Source organism: Dasypus novemcinctus, chromosome 3 (assembly GCF_030445035.2).
Source record: "Dasypus novemcinctus isolate mDasNov1 chromosome 3, mDasNov1.1.hap2, whole genome shotgun sequence".
NCBI classification, from domain to species: Eukaryota; Metazoa; Chordata; class Mammalia; order Cingulata; family Dasypodidae; genus Dasypus; species Dasypus novemcinctus.
This window is the reverse complement of record NC_080675.1, coordinates 170956097-170982182: the sequence shown is the minus strand read 5'-3', so window position 1 is coordinate 170982182 and position 26086 is coordinate 170956097. Positions and strand designations below refer to the sequence as shown.

Below are 26086 nucleotides of genomic sequence, written 5' to 3'. Positions count from 1 at the left end.
CTGCACCCAGCTTCCCCTCCTGTCAACATCTTACGTTATGATGGCGCATCCGGCACAGCTGAGAAACCAAAATGTACCTTACTAGGCACTACGCCCCAGACTTTGTATGGATTTCATCCGTTTTTCCATTAAAGTCCTCTTTGCGTTCCAGGACCCAATCTGGGGTGCCACCGTGCATCTGTCTCGTCTCTTCTGCTCCGTGAGTTTCACAGTCTGTTACTTTGGTAAAATCAGAAAAACGACTCGTTTTCCTGCTCTTACGTCTGGGAATCCCTTCCTCTATCTCGTGGAAGGCAATCGAACCCGCTTTTTCTCCCTCCGTGCGCTGGAACAGAAAAGGGAGGCAGGTCTCGCCGGGACCCAGGCTGGGGCGCGCGTCCCCGCCCACTCCCGCCGGCCCGGCCCCGCGCGGGGAGCAGCCAAGCCCCAGGCCAGGCGAGCGCGGCCGCCGGGTCCCCTCGCGGGCTGGTGTCCCGCCCCCCGGCCCCGCCCCGGCCCTCGGGAGCCTCTTAAGGCTCGGGGCCCTCGCCTCGCCCTCGGCCCGCGCCCCGCGCCCCGCGCCATGGCCTGGAACACCAACCTCCGCTGGCGCCTGCCGCTCGCCTGCCTGCTCCTGCAGGGGGCCTTGGTGGTCCTCTTCGGGGTCTTCGTGCGCTACGACCCCGAGGCCGACGCCCACTGGGCGGAGGAGAAGAGGCGCAGGAACATCTCCAGCGACGTGGAGAATGACTTCTACTATCGCTACCCGAGTAAGTCCCGCCCGCCGGCGCCCCGTCGCCCACCCCCTCTGCCTCCGCGCCTGGCCCCGGGCCCTGCCTGGCGGCTGCTCCCGGCAGGAGGCCGGGCGGAGACGCTGCCCCGCCAGCCTCTGGGGAGCATGCGGGAGAAAGGGTCAGGCGAGCAGTGCCGGGAGCACCTGGGGAAGCTCACCTGCACCTGCTGCCTGAGGCTCCAGCGCGCCCCGCCCCAGGGCCATGCCCCCCTCCAGGTCCTCGGAAGACCCCAGTTCTACCTGGACCACCGGCCAGCCAGGTGACCTGGCTCCCGTGTCCGGCCGTGCCAGGTCTCCCGGATGAGGAGGCAGGTGTGACGTCCAGGGCTTGTCCCGCCAGCCACCTGTTGCGGTGGGTCAGGAGGCCAGGCCCCCCCCCTGCCTTGGCGAGGGCGAGTGAGGAAGGTCGCTGCAGCCCGCGGGCCTCCTGCCTCCCAGCCCAGGGCTGGGTCCACACCCCGTGCCTTCTGATTTTCCCCTGAGGGTTCTTATAACTCTGCCTGTTCACAGGGTGGTGGGCTCGGTTTCAAATGGGACCCCAGAGCTCATCTCCAATTGGTACCAACTGGTATTCTGGTCGTAGCTTGTGTACCCTCATTAACAGGGGGGTCTCCACCTCCAGAAAGGGCTTTTAACTTAAGTCCAATAAACAACTGCACACGTTCAGAACGGTGGTCCCGGTTAAAAAAGACTGAGTTTGGGGAGTGGGGGCAGAGGCCTGCAGGCTGGGTTGGGAGCCAGCCATATTCAGTGTCTGCCGGAAAGCTAGAGCAATCATGGGCCACATTAATGGAAATACGGTGCCTGGGAGCAAGGAGGGGACAGAAATCTTCTCCATGCACTGGAGAGACCACTCCTATTTGGTCCATATTTTAAGAGACGCTGACAGCGGTGGCCTTGGAATTCAGGACCCACACCACCCACCTTTACTCTTCTTGGTTGGGGGGTTGACAGGCAAACCGTGGGGCGGGTAAGCTCGGGAGCCTTCTTTGCCTGCTCCACTCTTCCCCCCGGGCTCCTGCTCATCCCCTGTGCAGCAGGGGTGAGGCCTTCCACCAGCATCCACAGGTCCTCGGTGTGTCCCGTGGAGGGCCTCGGCACCCGGCGCTAGGAGCTCCAGACCTCACCACGGGGTGCAGGCCTGCCCTCTCCCCAGCTCCTCTCCCCAGTCTCTCCACGCAGACCTTTCCGTTCCTTCCTTCACATTCCACCCTCATTTAGCTGTCCAACAAGCACTTATCTGTATGGCAACTATACAATTTATCATCCACATAGGACATTTGGTGTCTGAAAGGAAATGCTATTAGCAATTTGCCAGAAAATGGGTAAACCGAGAGTGTCCCAGCAAACCAGGGTCCCACAGGCAGAGTTGACCTATGGGTCTCCGGCCCATAGGTGCTCCCAGATTAGCTGAGAGCAGAGAGGTGCACTCTGCCATCCTAGGGCTGGGAGAGATCAAGGACTCTGAGCAGAAGTTGCTGTCCTTAGAGATCTGTGACAACTCTTTTGGAAAGTAGTGGGAAGATGAGGAAGGAGAGGCGGGCAGCTGATGGTCCCACTGAAGGGAGGTGTGTGGCTCAGTGTGGCCCCAGAGTAGGATTTGTGAAAGGGATGGAGAGACAGTGCCAGCCACCAAGGAGGGCCTTGACTTTCTCCGGTGAGCCCTGGGGAGCTCTTGGCCATCTGAACTGGAAGCGACAGAACTTTGGCCTCAGGAGTCCTCGTTGAGGATGGGAAGTAGAGGCAGCGAAAGAGAGCTCACTTAGCCTTAGCCAGGCCTTACCCCTCCAGCCAAACATGCCTTCCTTTCTTCAGTCCTTGTCACCACCCTAAGAGGAAGGTACCGCTGTGACCCCCCATTTACAGGCGAGGAAACAGGCCAGAGGACACGTTCTAGCAAAGGTCACTCAGCTAGGAAACCAGGGAGCCAGGGCAGGAGCCCTGGGGGTCTGAGCCCCCACTCCTGGACCACTCTCTCTAGTCTCGCTCTTGCCCTGCCCACTCACGTCAGGCCCACCAGCTCAAGGTGGCCGTGGCTGGGGGTTAAAGAGTACGTTGGCCCCCGAGCCTTGGCTCCTGGCCGGGGCGGTGACTCCCAGGGTGGGGGATGGTGAGGGCAGGCCCTCTGGTACCTTCCTGCTTCTTGGCCCAAGGCCATGGGCACCTGTGCAGACTTCATTCCTACCCAAGATATTAGAGGAGCCCGCCGGGCATCTCTGGTTTCCAGAGGAGTGCAGCTCCAGCTAGCTCGGGCTGGGCCTCCGGGGGGGGGCCAGAGGCCAGCCCCCCAGACGTGGGCCCCTGGGCAGGCAGTAGGCACAGAGCCAGCTGGGGACGCGCCCTGGCAGGGCCCTCTCAGGCCCACGCTGCCTGCACCAGCTACTGAACTTGTATACCATAGGTTGGTGCTCCCCGGGCCTGAGGGGCCGAGGACAGGAGCCCAAGGAGCCACCAGGGTATGGGCTCCAGCAGCTTCCTGGGACGACCAAGGGAGGAGCGAGACACGTTTCCAGGAGGTGACCCAGGGCAGGAACACTTGAAGGGCGTTTTCCTGAGGCCGCCGTAGCTGGGCTGACTCTGTGCCTCTGGGCACCTGCATTCTGCTCCTTTTTGTAAAAGACGAGCTTTCCAGCCAGCAGGGGGCAGCGCCACCTAGTGGTTGACCTTGGAATTAAATAGACCTTGGTCCATCGCAGAAGGGAGGGAGCCAACTGCCTCACCACTGTGAGCCTCCACATGCTCATCTGTAAACTGGGAGTCGTATTTATTGTACAGGATCTCTGGGAAGACCCAAGGTGACAAGGGGCTGGTACATCACGTATCTCGTGGCATAAAGTGGGAGCTCAGTAATGCCGCTTCCCGGCAGGGAGCAGACCTTCTGCCACTGCACCTATTTACGTGGAGGCCCAGCATCCTGGTAGAGACATGACCGTGGGAATCTCCCCGAATATGAGTTTAAGCTATTACGGGTTTAAATTGGCTGGGGCTCTCCCCAGTGGCAAAGTGCTTTTCACGTGCTCCCGTGCTCCGGCAGACGGGGCGTTTATTATGTCAGTGTTACCGTGCAGCACGGCTGGAGATGGGCTCGGCGCTCCCGGCGGGTCGTGGCCATGTCCTGACCATCTGCCCACGAGCTTTTCATGTTGGGGTTCTGTGATCGGGACTGAGGTGTGGGATCTTCAAGGGAATCCGGGGCCCGGCCAATAGGTCGTAAGGAAAGTAACAGTTTAGCCTGTGCTGGGCTGGCCCACAGAGAGTGGGACAGGGCCACGCCCCAGCCCCTGGCTCCCTCGCCGCCCCCCCCCCACCAGGGTGCCACCCCTTCAAGCAGAGGGGAGGGTGCAGCAGTAGCCCAGGAGGAAGCTAGGAAGGGAGGAGACTGGGCAGGGGTGGGGGCGGGCTAGGAAAGGAGAGTGAAAAAAACTGTGTCCTCGCGCCCCCTGGCGGCAGCTCGCGTCGCTGGAAACCAATGCCAATCAGGGACCTCTAGTTTTGAGGGAGGAGCAGGTGCAGCTTCGCATGTGCAAGGTCCTGGGTTCAATCCCCGATACCGCCTAAAAAAAGATTTTTTTTTTTTTTGAGGGAGCAGGCTCTGGGCAGAGCTTCTTGAGTCGCCCCAGCCTGGAGGGGTGGGGGAAGAGGTGTGGTTCCCACCAAATCCACCGACCCTCAGCAGATCGCCAGCCTCAATGCAGAGCACCTGGTAAGGCTTGAAAGAGAAGAGGCTTGGTGGCTGGAGTCCCGAGAGAAGCCGGGAAGATGGAGGATTCGCAGAAGAGCCGGGCCCCGTGGAGCCAGGGCTTCACCCGGATTGTCTCGTAGAACCCTGGTGCTCTGCTTTGCCAGTGAAGAAACGACAACTCAGAGGTCCCCATGGAGAAGGAAGCTGGCGTCTGTGTACCTGAGAGAGCAGAGAAAAAGAAAGAGACACCCCCAGGGTCCAAGAAAGACCCCCAAGCAAGGACAAGGACTGGCTAGAGAGGGACAGGCAGGGAGGCAGGAGGGGAAGTCAGGACTGGCTGCCAAAGGGAGCGGCTCTCTTCAGCTACTCCTCGGCCTGCAGGCTTCTCCCATAGGACAGCCCTGTCCTGGAAGGCCCCGCCCCGGCTTCTGCGATGGGGCCATTTCCTGGGTTGTGTCCCGCCGCTCAGTCAGGCGGTCCCTGTCTCGCCTGCTCACTCCAAGGCCCAGCCTGTGCTGTTTCTGTCTCCCCTCTCGTCATTCCCACATTCCATCTCAGAGCTCTATTTACAGACCTCCCCGGTCTGGGGTGGCAGCTCCAAGCGCACCCCCTCGCTCAGGTCCTCCCGTGCTGGCCCGACCCCCATCAGCACCTCCCTCCCAGCCCAGCTGCCCCCTTCCACTCCCCCCGGGCGCATCAGCAGCCCTGCCGTCCTGCCACCCCCCACTCCCAGCTTCTGAAGTGGCCGCCGCCTCTCCCACGCCTCCCCTCCAGTCTGTCACCTGTCACTTCTCCCTCAGAGTAACCGTAAGGCCATCCATGGTGCCCCACACCTGTGAGCTCAGTGTCCCCCATGACAGCTGGAAACACGATAGTACCCGAAATCGGCAGCACACATTGTGACACCTAAGCCGAGGGGCCGCTCGTTCTGTGTCCCCTCAGTGCAGGTCTCCTGAGACAGAAGCTAAACACAGATTAGCCCCAGATGCCCCCCGCCCCTACCCCGCAGCGAGGCCGGCCCCCTTGCCTGCTCCAGGTGGTCCAGGCCTCGGGGAAGCTTGGAGGGGAGATGGACCAGAACCCCGGGGTAGAAGGTGTTGGACTGGAGCAAGGCTGCAGCCCCACCTACTGACCCCTCCCCCGGGACCCCCTGGACTGCTGCTCCCCGGCACGCATGGGTGCTGCCTCGGTGACACAGCAATGACAGGTGTCCCCGCATTCCTGGATGTCCACTGAGAGCCTACCTTGGCATTCCCGTAGGTGCTGGGGATACCACAACGGGCATGGCCCTGCCTTCTTGGTGTGTTGTAAGAGTCTACAGGCTAGACGAGCAAATAAATACATAACTGCAAATTGTAATAAGAACTATAAAGGAAGGGGTGTCGTGCGGGAGAGAACCCGCTTCAAACTGGGTGGTCAGGAAGACAGCTCTGATGCGGCGACATTTTCCCAAGCTCTGAAGGAAGAGAAGTTGTTGGCCGCTCGGGGGGACAGCACTGCAGGAGGAGGGCCCGCTGCAGGCAGAGGCGCTGGAGTGGGCTGAGGAGCAGAAGGGAGGCCAGCGCGGCGGGAGCACAGGTGCGAGGGCGGGAGTCGGGAAAGAAGAGGAGACGGGTGGTGGGGTCTGGCCGGGCCTGGTGGGCCCTGCTGTTCCCTCTTCCTGATTTTTTATTTTATTTAAATTGACTTTATTTTTTAGAGCAGTTTTCGGCTTACAGACAATTGAGCAGATAGTACAGCGTTCCCATATACCCCCACTCCCACTTTCCCTATTATACATATATATATATTTTTAAAGATTTATTTTTTATTTATTTCTCTCCCCTTCCCGCCCCCCACCCCGGTTGTCTGCTCTCTGGGTCCATTCACTGTGTGTTCCTCTGTGTCCACTTGTATTCTTGTCAACAGCACCGGGAATCTGTGTCTCTTTTTGTTGTGTCATCTTGCTGCGTCACCTCTCCGTGTGTGCGGCGCCACTCCTGGGCAGGCTGCACTTTTTCTTTCGCACCGGGCGGCTCTCCTTATGGGGCGCACTCCTTGTGCATGGGGCTCCCCTACACGGGGGACACCCCTGCGTGGCAGGGCACTCCTTGCGCGCATCAGCACTGCATGTGGGCCAGCTCCACACAGGTCAGGAGGCCTAGGGTTTGAACCCTGGACCTCCCATGTGGTAGGCAGATGCTCGATCAGTTGAGCCAAATGCACTTCCTGAGTTTCCCCTATTATTAATTTCTTGCATTAGTGTGGTAAAGTTATTACAGTTGATGTACCAGTATTACTATATTATTATTATCTGAAGTCCATAGTTTCCATTGTCATGCACTCTTTGGGTGGCTTCTGTGGGTCTGTGGGTTCTGACAAAGACACAATGTCATGTATCCACCGTTACAGCATCAGACAGAATGATTTCACTGCCCTAAAAATCCCCGATGCTCCACCCCTTCATCTCTACTCCACCCACCCCCTGGCAAGCCCTGATCTTTTTCCTTCCTATTTTTAAAATTGTGGACACATATAGACATAAAATGTGCTACTCCACCCATTTTTAAGTGTACCGTTCAGTGGCATTCATTACATTTACCCTATTGTGCTACCATCAGCACCATCTGTTACCAAACATTTTCCACCACACCAAACCGAAATCTGTGCCCATTAACAATCACTCCCCTATTATTTGTTTTAACTTGTTATTTGGAAATAATTTCAGATTTACAAAAAGTCAGAAAACAAATGCAGTACAAAGGACACTATATACTCTTCACCCAGATCAGCTCTTTGCATTCTCTCTCACAACACACATCTACCCATCCGAGGGTCAGTTGCATATGTAACTTGGTCTGCTACTCCTAAGCAATCCAGTGTATGTATCCTAGGAGTAGGGATCGTGGGGTATTCACTTCCAGAGCCACAGTAATGAACTTCCTGCATTCACATTGATATGGTACCTTCGTCTGCTGTTCAGATCCAGTCTTGTCACGTGACCCATTAATGACCTCTATAGCATTTTCCCCTCCACAACATAATCCAATCCAGATGTCGGTGTTACATTTAGTTGCCATGTTTCCTCAGCCTCCTTCAGTCTGGATCACTTCCACAACCTTTCTTTGTCTTTTATGGCATCAATATTTTTAAAGGCTATTCCTTTAGCCCTTTTTCAAATGGAACGTTTCTCATTTTGTGTTTGTCTGATGGTCCCTCATAATTAGATTGAGATTATGTGTACACAACTGGAATACCACTGTGTACATTCCAGGGCCTCACATCTGTCCACGTGATGGACATCACGTGATGTCCATCTGTCCCTCATTGATCACATTCATTTTGATCTCTCAGTCAGGATGTTGCCCAATTTCTCCACTAATTATTGTTTTTTTTCCTCCCTTGCAATTAATAAGCAGCCTATGACAAAGTAAATATCCTGTTCCCTATCAAAGTTTCTCCCTGGATTTAGCATCCACTGATGCAGTATTTACTGTGACGGTTACAAAATGATGATTTCCCAACTCCAGTACTCCCTTCCCAGTAGCAGTCGGCTCTCAGCATTCTACTATAACAAGAGCACTCTCTGCTACCTCATTACTTATTTACCTACTTATTATTTGTATGGGCTCATGAGTTCCTATTTTTTCCCCAGTGGATTTAATTCATTACAATATGTAATTATTTTGGTACTCAAAGTGTCCCAGATTTGGCCAGTGGGGGGAGATTTCAGTCTGGCCCTGTGGCCCGTAACACCTGCAGGAACTTCGGTAACTCTCTTTGCTTCTCCAAGCCCTTTCTTTCCCTCCTGTTATTTTCTTAGATACCAGAACCATGCAATGTTAGAACAGTTAAGATCATCCCAATCCAGTCTCTTAGTTTTATCTGTGAGAAAAATCAAGGCTCTGAAAGGGACCGTGGCTTGCCAAGGCCACACGGTGAGGTGATACAAGAATTGGATCCAAAACCAGAATTAGGCCAGGGCCCTGCCTACGTGCTAATAAATCACAGCACCCACCCGTCTTGAGCCTCTGTTATGGGACAGACACTGCTGGGTGCTCTACATACACGTCATATTGAATCCCCGCGTCTGTGAGGGAAGCAGCACAGAAAGCACGGAGACACACAGAAAGTAACTTTCCCAGAGTTGGAGCTGGGGTCACACGAAGGTGCCAGTGATGCTGGAAAGTGTCCTGGCAAGGGGAGGTGGGGATGCTCCTGAGGTGACCAGTCCTCGTGCTCGGCCAGGCCAGCGGCCTCCTGGGCAGGTGGGCCCTTTCTATGGCAAAGAAATGGAGTTGAGAGCAAAGTGTCATGGCCCCAGAAGGCTGGGCCCTGGACCCTGGGTGTAAGCCCCTGCCTGGCCCCGATTTCCAATGCCCAGTTGCCCACCCCACCCTGAAGGAGCAGCGTCTCCCGCGGAGCAGAGGGCAGTGTCATCTCCCGAGGGGGGTGCTCGGACGTCTGGGAGCTATGGCCCGGAGGTGGCGGCCGCCTCCTCGAGCCTCCCGCAGCCCACCCCTCTGCCCTTGGCCCTTAGGGGAAAATGCGCTCTCCCCGCAGGCTTCCAGGACGTGCACATGATGATCTTCGTGGGCTTCGGCTTCCTCATGACCTTCCTGCAGCGCTACGGCTTCGGCTCGGTGGCCTTCAACTTCCTGCTGGCGGCCTTCGGCATCCAGTGGGCGCTGCTCATGCAGGGCTGGTTCCACTCCTTCCACCAGGGCTACATCCTCCTCGGCGTGGAGAAGTGAGGGCGGGCCGGGGGCGGGGCCGGGGTGGGGCCTTGACGGGGGCGGGGCCGGGCGGGGCCTTGACGGGGGCGGGGCCTCGAGCGGGGCGGGGGCTGTTGCGGGGGCGGGGCCTCGAGCGGGGGCGGGCCGCTCTCCACCCATTTCGGACACGCCCCCTGCGACCCCCGCCTGCGCGCACGCGCACATGCACACTGCCTCCTGATCTGCGACCCTCGGGGTGGGAATTTCAATAGTGCCAGGTGCAGGGGTGATTCTCCCTTCCTCAAAGGACGCAGGGACACCAGGCCAGACTTCTTTCCCTCCAGAAGTTGAAGTGCCCAGGCCTGCGCCCTGACACCACAGCCCCGGGCTAGCGGGGGAGGGGACGCCGGGAGGGGCGTCCAGGCACGCGGCCCCGGCCTCGCCCGCTCCCAGCGAACAGGCGTTGGAAAGAGCCGTGAGGCAGAGCTCCAGGGTCATGGCTGCAGCCCCTCCCTGCCGCGCCCTCCAAGGCGGGGGGCATCCCACCCTCATCTCTTCTCACCGGGGTCCGTCTATGAATAATCACGTTTTCTCGGCCACAACCTCCTGGTCGGATACATGCCACAAGCCCCGTTCCCATCACGTAGCACAGTTTCCCCCTCTTTTCTGAGGTGACCCCTTCCAGCCTCAACACGCTCTCCCCCAAACACCACCACCAGATGGGAAAATCCAAAATCCAACGAACAAAGCAGTCGGTCAACTTATCAAACAATTTATCCCGTGGCAACACGTAAAACCTATAGCAGTTTTTTTGTTGCATGGGACAAGATAGGCAGCTTTTGGGAAAGTTTCCCTAGTTTCAGTGGAGTTCTAGTTTATTGGAGGTTCTTTAAATCCATTTAGATTGTCTTCTGTTTTTGTAGGCTTGTGTCAAGTTTAGCTAAAGAAAAAAAAGTTTTTGATTTGGGACCATTATCATTGATGAAAATGAACATTCACCAGCCAGCTCAGAAATCAAGTTCACGAAAGGACCTCAAGGCAAATTAACAATGACACATTAAAAGAGCAAATCCCACTGTCACATACCTGACACCGGCCAGGTGGTGTAGGCCAGGTGTCTGAAAATTAAAACACATGCCCAATATTGTATTTGCAAAATATTAATTCACTCAAGTCAGATAACGAATCCATGAATTGAAAGAGACAGGAAAGGTAGTCAACTACATAAAAAATGTAGTTAGAAGCAATAAATCAGTCATTTTGCATATAAAAACTTTGACATGTGTATCCCCCTGAAGTTAAAAAAAAAAAAAGAAAGAAATTCTCATTCCCGAAGCCATACCCAAAGTATGAAAAGACTGTCACATACTTCATTGGCCACCACAGCAAAATAGCTGTGGCTAGCTGAAAAATAAAACTGTGCTAACTGAAAAAAAAACTTCAAAAGGGATCATTATCATCTTTGTGAATTAACAAGTTTTTGGTGAACGGATTATTTGCAAAACATCCTCTTGAAAAGTAAGTTTTAGTAGCATAGGTGTAGCTCAGTGGTTGAGCTCCTGCTTGACACGTATGAGGTCCCAGTTTCAGTCCCTGGAACCTCCTAAAAAAAAAAAAATGAGTTTTAGCAAATTGGCTTTTGGGGATTTGATTTTCAGCAACGACAGAGCCCCGTCTCTAAAGTGCCGATGGCGCAAGGTGTGGGGCGCCTCTCTTCCCCCTGCCTCTCCTGTGTGCCAGGCACCTGCATCAGGCGGGGCTTCAGGCGGCCCTGTGGGCTCGGGGCCTCTCTTGGCCTCCACTGCCCATCTCCAGGCCGGGGTTATAACAGCCGCTCCCCACGGGCTCGGGGAGAAGGAGATGCCAGGAGGCGCAGCCAGTACTGGCCCTTGGCACCGCCTGGCCCGTGCAGCCAGGCCCCCGCCCGGGGTCACAGCAGTGAACGGGGCTCCTGCTGGCTGTGCAGGGGTCTCGGTGCCCCGCCCCCATTCCACAGACCGCCTTCTTACCTCTCATCCCCGACTGAGCAACCGGGCTCCTCTGGGCGCCACACCCTGGGGAATGGCCCCCTCTGTCCTTACTCGCACCCCGTTAACTCCCAGGGCCGCAGGCGCCCCGCTGCAGTCTGCTCCGGAGCCGGGCAGGACGGCTTTGCTGCTGGCAGAGGCAGGGAGGCGCAGGTGAGGTGCCGCGGGCACGTGGCAGAGCAGGAGCTCCTTGGGCCACATGGCGCGCTCCTGGCGCTCTGCCCCGCCGTTACCCCTCTGCCAGTCGGGCTGGGCTTCCGGGGTGCAGGTGTGAGGCCGGCCTGGGCACTCCTTTATCCTCATGCTCTCCATTTGCTGCCCGTCCCTCCACCCAGCCCTACCTCCTGCAGGAAGGCATCTCTGTTTCCTGGACACAGGCCTCTCCCGAGTAAGACAAAAGGAAGGTCACAATAGCTCAAACCCAAGCAAGAAACCTGCGGCTGGCAGGAGAGGTACAGGGTGGAGAAAAGAGACCACGCCTCATTGGAGACATCAGGGAAGGCTTCCTGAAAGAGGTAGCAGTGGGAGAGGTTCTGGAAGGACAGTTAGAAGACAGGGGGCTGCGAATAGTCTCACTGTCCTGATTTTGTGATAATCAGGGTAGGCTAAGCATTCGCTGTATTAGAAACCATGCACATGTCCCCAGACCTCGTTTTTCTCCCTTGGGCTGGTTTTGAGAATGCTGGTGATAAACCAAGCCTGATTTATGATATGACCATCCTGTATGGGAAATGACTAACTTAAGGTATCTTTGGCCAACCCTAAGAGATAAAGCAACTACAATAACTTTGAAAATAACCAGTATTAATTTTGCAGAGCTATTTCCAAAGAAGGGAAAATTTGTGATTACCAGTTGCCATTAAATGAATTGGAAAAAAAAAGAAGAAGAAGATGGGGGAAGGGCAGGCCTCCAAATATGGGACATGTCGATAATGACAGCCAGACCCAGCTCTCACTTGGGTTAGAGCACAAGCTGCCTGCAGGGGGCGGGGGGAAAGGGAGGACAAGATAGGGGCTGCAGTGGAAGTGTGTGGCGTCTGATCGGTGCCACTGCTGTGCTAGACACTTGGCATGTGTCCTTTCCTGTCATCCTTGCAGCAGCCCTAAGACGTATGTACCCATTATCACAGATAATGAAACTGAGGTTCCGGAAGGTAAAGCCAAGACCCCAGATCCACAGGGGCCCAAAGGGCAGATTCACACCCAGGGCCGGGAGTGCCGCCTCTTGCCCACGCCTCAGCCCTGCCCTGGCCTGTCTGCCCGCAGCCTCATCAATGCGGACTTCTGCGTGGGCTCCGTGTGCGTGGCCTTCGGGGCCATCCTGGGCAAAGTCAGCCCCGTGCAGCTGCTGCTCATGACTCTCTTCCAAGTGACGCTTTTCTCCGTGAACGAGTTCATTCTCCTCAATCTGCTGCAGGTGAGCAGGGCTCAGAAATGGGGGGGGGGGCCGGCACTTGGGGTGACAGCTGGAGGGTAAAAGAGGAGGCTGGGGAGATGTGTCAGCTTCCAGCTTGGGTTCAGTTTGGACCTTGGCAAGTCACTTAACTCTCAGTTTCCTCATCTCTAAAGGGGCAGTAATGACATATGCCAGGCAGGGATAAGGGTCCACTTAGCAAAGGGGCCAGTGCCTGGGCAGAGCAACGGGCTCCTTGTTTGTTGGTGTTCTCCTCCTTTCTCCTTCCTACACACCAGATGGGAGGAGTGGGATACTCCTCCACTCACTCTTGCACAGACACCGCATCCCCAGATTGCCCTGCCGAGAAAAGGACCCAGGGTATTTAGGGGCAAATCTGTAAGGAAGGATAACAGAGAAGTGGCCAGGATAGCCATGTACAGCTGCACAGGTTGTGCACTGAACAACTCCAGGGGCACCATTCACATGGACGATGGCAGGAATGACGCCCCTTGGAGTTGGCCGATTCGATGGCCCTTCTCATTATTCAAGGCTCAGCTCAAGTAGTGCCTCTTCAAGGGAAGCCCTTGAAGGGAAGCCCTCCCTATGCTGTGTTGCTCTCCATCTCCTACCCTCCCACCAACCATCTATCACACTGCCTTGCTTTCATGTCTTCATGAAACTTATTCTTCTCTGATAAGGGCAGGAAACCTCCTCTGACTGGACTATCTCTATCCCTAGCACCCAGCCCAGTGACTCAGAGGTGCTCAGCAAGTATTTGTCAAGTGAATGAGCCGAGGAGTCTGGCTGCATGTCAGGCACCACCCCAGGCTACAGAGATGAGCAGGAGCCACACTTAGTCCCCGCGGAGCTCACGGTCCAGTGAGGGAGCCAGCAACAGTAAAGAGACCGTGGCCCTGCAGCGGGACAAGGGGTGCTTAAAGGCTGAGCGGCCCCGAGGAGGGTGCCTGAACCAGCCCGGCAGGTCAGCGAGGCTTCCTGGAAGAAGAGGGGCCAGGGCTGGAGGTCGCGAGGAGCTAGCCAGGGGCATCCGGAGCAGAGGGGACGTGAGTGCGAAGAGGAGGGAAGCGGCTGGCCGGGAGCCTCAGCCTGGCTGGAGAGGGCTGGTGCTAAGAGGTGGGGGGACGGCTATTACGCATTTTGAGAAAACCTATAAAGGTGCGTGGTGCCAAGTGTGAACCACGGTATAAACCAGAGACCATGATTAGTCACAGTGCTTCAATGCATGCTCATCAGTGTGAACAAATGTACCACATTAATGAAAGAGCCTGCTACGTGGAAAAGTGTGGGAAGGAGTGGGGGCGAGGTATATGGGAAACCCCTATATTTTTGAAGTGACATTGATGACATCTAAAGCTTCTTTAAAAACAATAAATGAAAACAATTTTAAAAATTTAAAATGAGGAAATGAAAGTTGTTTTAAAAAAAAAAAAAAGAGGTGGGGGGAGTGGGGGAGGGGCGGCTGGGTCAGGGGAAGAACGTGGATCGTCCAGACTCCTGCCAGCTGTGTTAAGGAGGGCACTGGGGAGCTACGGAGGGTCGTAGGCAGGGGAGTGGCACGGTCAGGCATATGGAATGGAAATCTCACTTTGGCCGTAGTGAGGAGAACAGCTGGGAGGCAGGGTCCAGCCATCCTTGTGGGAGATAATGGGACTGGGAATGGGTTCGTGCAACGAGAAGGAAGTGGATGATTCGAGAAACTAAGGAGGTGGAATAATAAGACCTCGGAACTGGCTGGGGTGGGAGACGCAGGGAGAAGGAAGCCAGGCTAGGTGGGAGGGTAGCCGGGGGCCCATGCGTTGACATCTGAAACGTGCAGGGAAGGTTGTTTCTTGGGGTATGTTAAGAGGCAGAGAAGCCTCCTTTGATCCTCAAAAACCCTTCCTGATCTGCTACAGAAATTCTTTTCGTACATGACAATCTTTCAGCCGCTATTGGAGGCAAGTTTAAATCCTCTAGTCATCACCAACACCTTGGCCTTTGCCAAGCCCTGCTCTGAACGTGTTACGTGGGTTACCTCAGGTAATGCTCATCTCCGAGATAGGAACCATTTTTACCTCCTTTTTTACAGATGAGAAAGCTGAGGATCAGAGAGGTTAAGTGGTGCACCCAAGGTCACACAGCTGGTAGAGCGGGGCTGGGATCAAGAAACCCAGCTCTGCCAACAACTAGCTCTGTGATCGTGGATGACACACTTAGCTCTCTGGCTGGGTGTCCCAATCAACAGTAAGGGGTGAGTCCATGGTTCTGACTGGCATTCCCTCTGAGGCCGGTTCAGAGTGGGAAGGGGGGGTGGTAAGCAAACATGAATCGCGCACCTGCGGAACGCCGGGCACTGGCCAGGTGCTTTCCACACATTTTCTAGTTTGGTCCTCATTCTGGCCCTGACAAGCCACCAGGATCCCTCCAACTTTGGAGGAGCTTGAGACTTGAAGTCAAGTGAACAGCTTGGCGTGGGGTAGGGCAGGAGGCACAGGAAGGGCTGGCTGCTCTGTTTTGGGGGGCAGCGGAGGAGAGGACAGGAGGGGGTGGTGGGCTAGGAAGTTGGAGGTCAAGGAGGATGGCAGGACACAGCGGATGGTGAGCAAGGTGGTGTGACCTGCGGTGGTTGTGTGGAAAGAAATGTGGCAAGAGGGACCCAAAGGGCAGGAGAGAGTTCCCCAGCAATGAAGACAAGGTGGGAACCAGGGACTAGCTAAGAGGGGGGCCTAGCTCCCGGGGTCCTAGCTCTGCCTCACCGCTTCCAGCTGTGTGATTCTCCGAGCTTGGGTTTCCCCATCCGGGGACAATCCCACCTGCTGGAGGAGGATGTGACGAGGTGGCTAAGTGCAGCCCTGCCGTTTTGCTGACAGGCTTACGGCCTGGGTTCAGGGGTCCCCACTTTCTTTCCCTTCCCAGGTGACTGGTCTGTGGGGGTGCTGCTGGAGCCCATGGAGTTAGAGACAGCTGGACCTGTGTGTGCGCGCACGCGCGTGCGCTGTGAGGAGAAGGAGGAGAAGGAGGCAGGGAGGCAGAGTGACAGGTCCCTTGCGTTGCAGGTGAAGGATGCAGGGGGCTCCATGACCATCCACACGTTTGGCGCCTACTTTGGGCTCACAGTGACCTGGATCCTCTACCGACCCAACCTAGAGCAGAGCAAGGAGAGGCAGAGTTCTGTGTACCACTCGGACCTCTTTGCCATGATTGGTGAGAGCTGACATCATGATTAAGGGCCACCATGGTGGGTGAGGGTGGCCGTGATGGGTGAGGGTGGCGATGATGGGTGAGGGTGGCGATGATGGTGGGTGAGGGTGGCTATGATGGGTGAAGGCGGCCATGATGGGTGAGGATGGCCATGATGATGGGTGAGGGCAGCCATGATGGGTAAGGGTGACCACGTTGGGTGAGCATGGCCATGATGGGTGAGGGTAGCCATGATGGTGGGTGACAGTGGCCACAATGGGTGAAGGCGGCCATGATGGGTGAGGATGGCCATGATGGTGGGTGAGGGCAGCCATGATGGGTGAGGGTGGCCATGATGGGAGAGGGTTGCCATGATGGGTGAAGGTGGCCATGATGGATGAGGATGGCCATGATGGTGGGTGACAGTGGCCACAATGGGTGAAGGCGGCCATGATGGGTGAGAGTGGCCATGATGATGGGTGAGGGCAGCCATGATGGGTAAGGGTGACCACGTTGGGTGAGCATGGCCATGATGGGTGAGGGTAACCATGATGGGTGAGGGTGGCCATGATGGGAGAGGGTTGCCATGATGGGTAAGGGTCACATGATGGGTAAGAGTGGCCATGATAGGTGAGGGTGGCCCTGATGGGTTAAGGTGGCCATGATGGATGAGGATGGCCATGATGGTGGGTGACAGGGGCCATGATGGTGGTGAGGGGGGCCAAGATGGGTGAGGGTGGCCATGATTGGTGAGGATTACAATGAGGGGTGAGGGCTGCTATGATGAATGCACGCTGCCATGATTACAGTGACACTTCCAGGATCCCAGATGTCTGCCCCCTTCCCTGTGGGGTGGGAGAAGTAGGTCACCCATCCTGCGGTTTCCCCAGAATGCCCCAGGACAGACCCAGCGGTAACCAGGAACTGGCCATGCCGTCCCTTCCATCCCCAGGGCTAGGGCAAGGTGTGCTTTCCTACTTCCTGTGTCCCTTTGCTCGTGTCAGAGAACACATGTGGACCACCCAGTCTGGCCTCTTAAAGCCCAGTCCTGTCCTCAAGAAGCTCCTGACCGTGTCGTGGAGGAAAAGATTGTCCTGCGTGGGGCTGTAGTGCAGAGAGGAGGGGCACTGGCCCAGCTACGGGGGTCGGGGGAGGACTCCTGGGGCAGATGGGAGTTGGGGGCAGGAGGGTCCTCCAGGAAGGGCCCCCAGCATGGGTGAAGCTGCCGAGGGGGAAGCCGCTGGAGCCCAGGACCTGTGCTGCGCCCGTCTAACGTCCCGTCCCCCGGGCCCCGGCCCCCTCTGCTCCGGCCCAGGCACCCTCTTCCTCTGGGCGTACTGGCCCAGCTTCAACTCGGCGGTGTCCAACCACGGGGACGCCCAGCACCGAGCCGCCATCAACACCTACTGCTCCCTGGCCGCCTGCGTGCTCACGTCGGTGGCACTGTCCAGTGCCCTGCAGAGGAAGGGCAAGCTGGACATGGTGAGCGGGGAAGGCAGGGCGGGGGGCGGGGACCCGGGGGCCTGTGCCCACCTCCCCGAGGGGCGCGCGGCCAGGACTCTCACCCCAGGGAGGGACGACGTGCCCGGAACCCGCCTCTCAGGGGTTCTGAGTCCGGGGTCTCCGCGGAGCGCCCCCTCCTCTCCCCACCCCCGGGCACGGGCGACCGCTGGGGCTATGCCCCGGGGAGCCAGGGGCCGCCTCCCTCTGCCAAGCCGGCGTCCTGGCCCTGGGCTTCCTGGAGCTGCCCCACCTGCCCATCCCGCCCCTCAGAGGGGGCAGCCACGGAGGTCCTGAGGGGTCTGCTAGCGCACAGCGCCCTTCACGTCACCCCCCCGGGGCCAGCCCTTTCTGCCGTGGGCCAGGGGCCAGGCCCGCGCGTCCTGGTAGGTTTTCTGTAAGAGGAAGGAGCAGCGCCGACTCCCTGTCCCGCCACCCGGGGCCAGCTCGTGGCCAGGGGCCCACAAGGACTCTCCCACGAGCCCCCTGGTGCCCTGAACACAGACTTCACAGAGACGGGGACACAGGCGCCCCTGGGCGCGTCCAGCACCCATCCTGGGGAGGAGCCTGGAATAGGGGGAAGGACGGGCAGTGGCCGCGTGGGCGTAAGCAGGTCATTCAACCTCCCTGCACGCCACTCTCCTCGCCCATAGCCTGCAGAGAATAACCGTCCCGGAGGCTGAGCAAAGCAAGCAGCCCCACGAGGTGGCGGGGGGCGGCCGTCCCCAGCCCAGGCTGGGCCCCCACCCCCCACCCCCAGGTCCCGGCCGTCCCCTCCCGCGCGGGCCAGCTGCCCCCGGCCGGGCGGGGCTGCGGGGTGGGAGGCCTGACTCACCCCGCCCGCCCTGCCCCCCGCAGGTGCACGTCCAGAACGCCACGCTGGCGGGCGGGGTGGCCGTGGGCACCGCCGCCGAGATGATGCTCACCCCCTACGGCTCCCTCATCGTCGGCTCCCTCTGCGGCGTCATCTCCACTCTCGGCTTTGTGTACCTGACGGTGAGGGCCCCGGGGCCGGAGAAGCCTGGGCGGGGGAGCCCTATTCCTGACCGTGGGGAGCTCCCAGGGAGGAGGCTGGAGAATCTGGGGTCCCGGCCCCCCCGCCGCCACGGCCCCGGGCCCCAGCAGGCTCCCCTCTCCCTCCAGCCCTTCCTGGAGTCCCGGCTGCGCATCCAGGACACGTGTGGCATCCACAACCTGCACGGCATGCCCGGCATCATCGGCGGCATCGTGGGCGCGGTGACAGCGGCCTGCGCCACCACCGACGTGTACGGGCAGGAAGGGTACGTGGGGGGCTCCCCCCTCCCCGTGTGTCCCTCCTGCCGTTCCTCGGGGATCCAAGAAGACGCCCCTGTCCCCTTCCTTCCCCACCCTCCACCGTTGTCCCACAGTCCTCTCTCCAACCTCTGTCCCTCCATAGTAGGCCTAGAGACGGGGCAATCCAGCCTGCGCCCCCATTTTGCAGATGGAAAAACTGAGCGAGGCCCAGGTCGATAGGAGCTGCGGCCCTGGTGCCTGCTCGCCTTCGTGGGGAGGGAGCGCGCGGGTACTCGGCCTTCCGGTGGGGCCCTGACCTGCCCTCTCTCCACCCCAGGCTCGTCCATGCCTTTGACTTTGAAGGTTCCAAGGCCACCTGGACCCCAAGCACGCAGGGCGGGTTCCAGGCGGCCGGCATTTTCGTGTCCCTGGCCATGGCCCTGGTGGGCGGTGGCATCGTGGGTGAGTGGGGCTGGCCGGGGTGACCGGGATGGGTGCCAGGGGTCAGTCTGGAGCTGGCGGGAGCCCCTCCGCCTCTGCGCTCCGGCCACGGGGCTGGGCCGGAGGCGCGCGGCAGGGGGCTTCCCACGAGAGGGAAACGCCGGGGTGGACGGCGAGGAAACGCGGGTCAGGCCGGCCTCCCGCGACTTCCGCCTCTGTTTAGGACTCATTTTGAAGTTGCCACTGTGGGGACAGCCCGCGGATGAGAACTGCTTCGAGGACGAGATCTACTGGGAGGTGAGTCCTAGGACACGTCCCTCCTCCCGGGGAGCGCCTCTCACCCCGCCCACCTCCCTGGCCAGGCTGGGGCCCTGCCACGAGCTGGGGGTGGCGGGCAGGGAAGGTGCCCGAGCCTGGGTCAGGCTGCGCCTTCGCTGGGGCGGGGCGCAGGCTGTCCCCTCCCCTGTCCTGGGGATCCCAGGACTGGAGGGAGTGATGTGCACAGGTCTCCCGCAGGGCTCACAGAAGCGGTCACAGTCAGGGCGGCCGCTGGCCTTTCTTTGTGTCCCTGAAAGCCTTAGCCTGCTTTATTCTAGACCAGTGATTCCCAAAGTGTGTCCCCGGCCCAGCAGCAGCAGCAGCAGCTCCCGGAACTTGTTAAATATGCAGATTCTTGGGCCCACCCCAGACCACTTGATCCACAACTCAGGAAAGGAACTTGGGATTTCACAAGTCCTCCAGCTGATTCTGATGGCCACTGCCCTGGGCCAGAAGTTTCCAACCCTGGATGGACACTGGACTCATCTGGGAGGCTTTAAAAGCATCCCAAGGCCCAGGCTTTGGCCCCTAGGCTGTGGGTTTAATTGCTCAGGAACAGGGCCTGGGCATGAGCATTCCGTTCAGCTTCCTGGGTGATTCTAACGTACAGCCTGGGTGAAGAACGACAAAGAAGTGCTCAACTTCAGTCTCCAGAAGAACCTCCTGGAGACTTTGTTAAAATGCAGCTTCCTGGGCGCCACCCTGGAGATTCTAATTCAGTCGGGCCTGGGACTCTGCATGGGAGCAAGCTCCCTGGTGTGTCTGGCACAGAAACTGGGGAGTGTTTGTCTAGTTGGCTTTTGCTGAAAGTAGTGGAATGTCACCAAGCTTGATTCTTTAAAAACATGCCACATTTGGGCTTTCTGTGATCTCGGCCAGGTCTCCATCATCATGAATCATTGGAGGTACAGCAGGCAGGTACACTGGATGACAGAGGGTGGCCGAGGCCTCTTGCCTCCTGCACTGCCACCTCGTCAAAAGGGTGACAAAAGCCCCTGACTGTGGCCCCCTGGAAGAGGGACCACCCACCACGGCCTTTCGTTTGGCCCTGTAATTTCAAAACCATACCAGAAGTTTTCAGGATAATTTTAACTAATATCTCCTATAAACCAATTTCATGTAAATAATTAAGAAGTGTCTTAAATTCACTCATTTTACTTTTTAAATTATAAAATGAATAGAAGCTCATTAAAGAAAATATGGAAATAGAGAAAAATAGAAAGAAGTCCCACACCCAAATTCAGACTCTATTAACATTTTTGGTATATTTCCTTCTAGTCTTTTTTTTTTCTCTCCCCCCCCCGCCCCAGTCCCCTGTTGTCTGCTCTCTTGTGTCCATTCGCTGTGTATTCTTCTGTGCTTCTGTGTCTGCTTGCATTCTTGGTGGCACAGGGAATCTGTGTGTCTCTCTTTTTTTTTTTTTAAGATTTATTTATTTATTTCTCTCCCCTTCCCCCCGCCCCAGTTGTCTGTTCTCTGTCTCTTTGCTGTGTGTTCTTGTTTTTGTCCGCTTCTGTTGTTGTCAGAGGCATGGGAATCTGTGTTTCTTTTTGTTGCGTCATCTTGTGTCAGCTCTCTGTGTGTGCAGCGCCATTCCTGGGCAGGCTGCACTTTCGTTCGCGCTGGGCGGCTCTCCTTATGGGGCGCACTCCTTGTGCGTGGGCTCCCCTACACGGGGACACCCCTGCGTGGCAGGGCACTCCTTGCACGCATCAGCGCTGCGCATGGGCCAGCTCCACACAGGTTAGGGAGGCCCGGGGTTTGAACCGCGGACCTCCCATGTGGTAGACGGACGCCCTAACCACTGGGCCAAGTCCGCTTCCCCTCTTTTTTTTTTTAAAGATTTATTTTTATTTATTTCTCTCCCCTTCCCCTTCCCCTTCCCCGCCCCAGCCCTGTTGTCTGCTCTGTGTCCATTCACTGTGTGTTCTTCTGTGTCCGCTTGTATTCTTGTCAGCGGCACTGGCAATCTGTGTCTCTTCCTGTTGCGTCATCTTGCTGCGTCTGCTTGTGTCTCTCTTTTTGTTGCGTCATCTTGCAGTTGTCAGCTTCCATGTGTGTGGCACCACTCCTGGGCAGGCTGCACTTTTTTTTTTCCACGCGAGGTGGCTCTCCTTGCATGTGGGACACCCCTACACAGGGGCATCCCTTTGTGGCACTGCACTCCTTGCACGCAGCAGCACTGCGCGTGGGCCACCTCAGCACATGGGCTAGGAGGCCCCGGGTTCGAACCCTGGACCTCCCCTGTGGTAGGGGAATGCTCTATCAGTTGAGCCAAATCCTCTTCCCTCTAGTCTTTTATAGACAGATTTTTCTTACACTGTTGCAATTATATTATACACCCGAGCCTGTCTCCTGCGCTTTCTCTTTAGCCCTCTATCACTAAAATTGTTCTGTGCTATTACACTCTTAATAAATTTTCTCTTCTTTTACAGCAGCATAATTGCTTTCATTCTATATTTAAAGTCAGAACTTAAATGCTTTTAGACACCACAATGAGAACAACACATATTTAATGCTAATGAAATAAACTCCAAAATGTTACCAGTTCCCACATGCAGAAGTTCACTCTTAGTTCTGTATAATTTATTCAAAGTTCACACCTTCTCTCAGCTTTCATCCTGCAGCAGTACTTGGCTGGGAGCAAGAATATTCCATCAGGCCATCCCCGCAGCCCCCAGCCTCTAGGGTGGTTTATCTGGGGGACGAGGTGGCTTCCTGGAGGAGAAGGATGAGACCGATGTTCCCAGAGAACCCCAGTTAAAGGCCATCTTTAGGACCAAGTCTAAATCTTGAGGTCAAGGCAGAGCCAATCCACTCCAGCTCCTGCCCCTGCCTGCCCTGCACGTTCCCCTGCCTGCAGTACAGCAAGCCTGCCGTGCTGCCTTTTACCTCCGGACCTGGCTCGGTCTCCTCCTTAGGCCTGGAGATCGCTCTCCCCTGACTCACACCTCATCTGTCAAGAATGGATTCAGGGGAGCAGATGTGGCTCAAGCTGTTGAGCTCCTGCCTCCCACGAGGAAGATCCGGGGTCCAGTTCCTGGTGCCTCCGGAGAAAACAAGCAAAACAAAAGACAAAAGCAACTCAGGGAAGCGGATGTGGCTCCGTGGTTGAGCACCAGTTTCCCCACATACGAGGTCCCGGATTCAATCTCCAAGCCCCTGTACCTCAAAAAAAAAAAAAAAGAGAGAATGGATTCCGTATATCCTCCTGAGATCCCCCAGGCCGGGTTATCAGTCCCTTATGTGCATTTACAACTCTTACTGCCACTGCGTGTTTTACCTGAACAGCTCCCTGTTGCTCTAGTGCGGCGAGGACTCTGGGTCCTTGCCATGCCCAGCACCCAAGTCAAGACCTAGTGCGAAGTAAGGGCCTGATACATCGCGAAGGACGACATGCGATCTGCACAGTGACCACAGGGTGGCGCCCGCTACACACCACTTGCCGCTCCTGGCTTGCCAAGGGCTGCTCTCGTCCCACCGGGGATGCCTGGGCAGGGCCCTCTTAGCTGTCTCCTCTCTGCAGGTGCCCAAGGACCAGGAGCACGCTCTCTACCACCACGAGGACCCTACCCTCAAGCCCTCGGCCTCCTGAGCTCCTGGGGCTGCTGAGCGGCACGTGAGCATGGGTGGGGCTTGTCCACGGTGGGGTGGCTGAGAGGGTCTCCAAGGCGGGGACCCACCTCTGGGAATCGGGTGCCACCAAAGGGACAAGGCATCGAGAACTGAAAAACACGAAGGGAGCTTCCACTCCTCCTTCCTGGGGGGCGGGGGCACCCTGGGGTTGGCGGGAGGGGGCCTCGGAGTCCCACGCATGCGCACTGGCCTGGAAGAACGAACTCGGAGGAAGCCCGGCAGAGCCCGGCGCTGCCTGCTTGCTCGCCCAGAGGCTGAGCCTGGATTTCCTCATCTGTGAAAGTGGAGGGGACAGGCCTGGTTCCGTGCTGGCATCCAGCTTCCTTCTTCCCATCTCCCTTTGTCCATCAACTAACATTTCCTGAGCTCCTCTGTGGATCTCCCTTTCTCGTGCTTCCTCGTCACATCCTCCCAAAACTCTGCAAGGCAGGTGCAGTTACTCCCTCCTTCTAGGAGATGAGGAGGGTAAGGCTCAGAGAGGGTCCCACCTTTCAAGACTACACAGCTGGCAACTGGGCGAAGGGGCGTCTGAACCCATAGCTTTGCTCGCATGGCTCTTTGTCCCCCTTGGAAGCCAGAGCTTGGAAGCAGCTGGGTCTGAGGCAGGAAACCGAGTGATGCGGCAGGATGTTGGGGGTGGAGGCAAGAGAAAAGCTTCTAATGTTCACCCCTTCCAGGAAAGGAAACGTGGAGCTGGTGCTGCCCGGGCTGGGGACCCCAGAGCAAGCGCCGCCTGCTGGCCCAAGCCCACGGCGCCTCCGTGCCTCGCCTTCCCTTCATCCGAGGGGCCTGGAGAAGGAAGAGCCGCAGACAGAGTGGGCATCCGCCCAGCTGCTGGCCGCAGAAGGCCTGCCAAAGGGGCTCTGGTGGCCACGTCCTGAGACCAGAAGGCCACGAGTGAGGCGGGAGCCCAGAGAGGGACCCGAGCCCTCGGAGGGGACACCTGGGCTGCCAGTTGCTGCCTGCCCCTAAGCCAGCACCTCCCGGCCCCCAGACCTCGCTGCGTCCTGCAGGCGGTGCCCTCTGTGAATAAACAGCCGTGGTGTTCTTTGTAGCATGGCTGTGAATGCTCCGACAGGGCTGGGTGGTGAGAGAGAAGGACCCAGGAGACCTGACCTCCTGCCTCAGGTCTGACACCTTCCCCGCCCCCCCAAACCCAAGCTGCAGCCCTCCCTGCAAGGCAGACCATCCCAGGCCAAAGAGGAAGAGCCGGGATCCCAGAGCCTGCCGCCAGCCCGGGACCCCGGGCAGGGCTCAGCTCCTGGGCTGGGATGTTTCCACATGACCTTTCCTTGCCTGAACGGGCCCCTCCCAATTATAAGGGCACTCCGGCAGGGTGGGGCCAGGGAGGGCACCTTCAGCCCCCCAGCCCTTTCCTCCCCCTCCCTGCCAAGCCAGCCCTGCACTCCCTCCAGAGTGGGAGAAGACTTCACTTTCGATCTCCCCACTTGCTGGACTCCTCTGCCCTGCCTGCCACCACTGTGGGCGGAGAGACAGACAGTTCCTACTCGGGGGGGCTTGCAGTCTAGTTAGGGGGCACCCAATAACCACTCTGGACTCTGACAAGAGTGGCTGGAAAAGCATTCAGGGCCTAAAGTGGGGCCACCCCAGCAGGGTTTTGGAGGCTGAATAGGAGTTTACCAGAAGGATGGCAGAGGCACTACATGAGCAGTGGCCCATGGGCAGGAATTAAGGTGGTGAGGTTTGCTAGGGCTAGAAGAGAAGTGAAGCAAAGTGTAACAACTGGAGAAGCAGCAGCAGAATCCAGAGCCTTTGTGGAGGTGAGGGCAGGAGAAGGTCTCTCCTGCCTCCATCCCCCTCGCCCTGCCTGCCAACCCTGCAGTGCACACACACACACACACACACACACACACACTCAGCCTCATTTCCTTTACCAGAGGAGGGGGGCGAGGAGGAGGGAGCTGAAATGCAACCTATTCATGTTCCCGCGATGTAACACCCCTCATTTTCCATGCTGGGTAAAGACAAAAACCCTTTACAACCTGTTTCTGGAACTTGTCAGCAGCTGCCAAGAGGAGCATGTTAATTAAACGTCGGCAAAGATGGAAGCCAGAGGCCCCGGCTCTAATTGGACAGTTTGCTTCACCGGATTGAAAAACATTGTGACAAAAGAGGAGGTGCGCGCGGCTCGGCAGGGGTGCGGCGTGGCGGGGAGAGGAGCCGCGGCTTTGATTTCAGCTGATCCCTCCCCGCCCCAGCCTCCCTCCGGGCTGGGCACGCCCCTGAGGGCCTGGAACCCGCGCGGGGAGCCCCCCCCTCACCCGGATCGCGCCAACCATCACGCACCCAGCGCCGCACCCAGGCCGGGAGGGTTTGGGAGCGGGCCCCTCCCCATCAGAGATCCAGGGCCTGGGGGCTGCGCAGGGCGGGCACCCAGGGCGGGGACCTGGCGGTGTCTGCCTGGGAGCCCAGCCCCAGCCCCTCGCCAGGGCCCGCGCCCCTGTCTCCCTTATGGGCTCCGGAACCGGGATCAGGCGGCGGGCCTCAAAGGTGGCCCACTGGTTCCAGGGTGGGAAACCCAGCTGGGAAGGCGCTCGGTGCCTGCAGAGCCTGAGCTTCTCTCCTGCAGGGGGCTGGCCCGGCCCCATGGGTGATGGCTGGACCCCAGGAGCTCCCCGCGTGGAGGCTGGCGCACTCAGCTGAGTGCTCGGCACGGCATTCAACCACCCCCCAGCTCACGGAGGGCCTGCGTCATGCCCAAATGATGTGGGGAAACTGAGGCCCAGAGGGGCTAGTCGCCTGCCCAGGGTCACAGTGGAGTTACAGGTGGAGCTCAGGTGAGACGAGCCCAGGTGCCCCTGTGCCCAGGTCTGAGCTGCTGCTGCGTGCTGCCTACACCGGCTCGTGGCCCCGGCCGGGTCCAGATAGGAAGGTCTGGTGGGCGAGAGGCACGGGCTTCCTGGGTGGAGAGCACCCTCCCTGGAGGGCCCTGTGCACACCCCCTTCCCCGCGGGCCGGCTGACTTTCTCCCCTGGGGGCGGGTGGTGGCTCATAAGGGCAGCGCCCCTCTGACCCCACGCTCCTCTCTGCATCCTCTTCTGGCCCCTTCTGCCCTGGCTTTGGTGCCACCCTGAGCCGCTGTCCCTAGGGACCTCTGCTCCGGACCCATGAGAGCCCGGAACAAGGAGGGGACAAGGGGCCGTTGCGGCTCAGTCCGAGTGGACG

At 57.9% G+C, this 26086-nt stretch overlaps 1 protein-coding gene and 1 non-coding gene across 2 annotated transcripts; both read left to right on the top strand.

Annotated features, from left to right (window-relative positions):
- Positions 1 to 548: 548 nt before the first annotated feature.
- On the top strand, positions 549 to 24969 carry RHCG (Rh family C glycoprotein). Its single transcript, XM_058294679.1, has 11 exons — positions 549 to 749; positions 8997 to 9183; positions 12442 to 12592; positions 15628 to 15775; positions 17067 to 17233; positions 18110 to 18247; positions 18395 to 18531; positions 18843 to 18967; positions 19170 to 19243; positions 22791 to 22883; positions 23578 to 24969. The coding sequence occupies exons 1-10, from the start codon at positions 563 to 565 to the stop codon at positions 22857 to 22859; spliced, it is 1383 nt and encodes a 460-aa protein (XP_058150662.1). The 5' UTR covers positions 549 to 562; the 3' UTR covers positions 22860 to 22883; positions 23578 to 24969.
- On the top strand, positions 11736 to 11869 carry LOC111763351 (small nucleolar RNA SNORA72). Its single transcript, XR_002796234.1, has one exon. It is a non-coding gene; the product is annotated as a small nucleolar RNA SNORA72 (small nucleolar RNA).
- Positions 24970 to 26086: the final 1117 nt, after the last annotated feature.

Bases quoted from the DNA above. Each gene is read 5' to 3' on its own strand.
- RHCG (XM_058294679.1), top strand. From the start codon at position 563: ATGGCCTGGAACACCAACCTCCGCTGGCGCCTGCCGCTCGCCTGCCTG. The intron at 750-8,996 runs GTAAGTCCCGCC...CTCTCCCCGCAG, and splicing joins CTTCTACTATCGCTACCCGA to GCTTCCAGGACGTGCACATG. The intron at 15,776-17,066 runs GTGAGAGCTGAC...GCTCCGGCCCAG, and splicing joins GGACCTCTTTGCCATGATTG to GCACCCTCTTCCTCTGGGCG.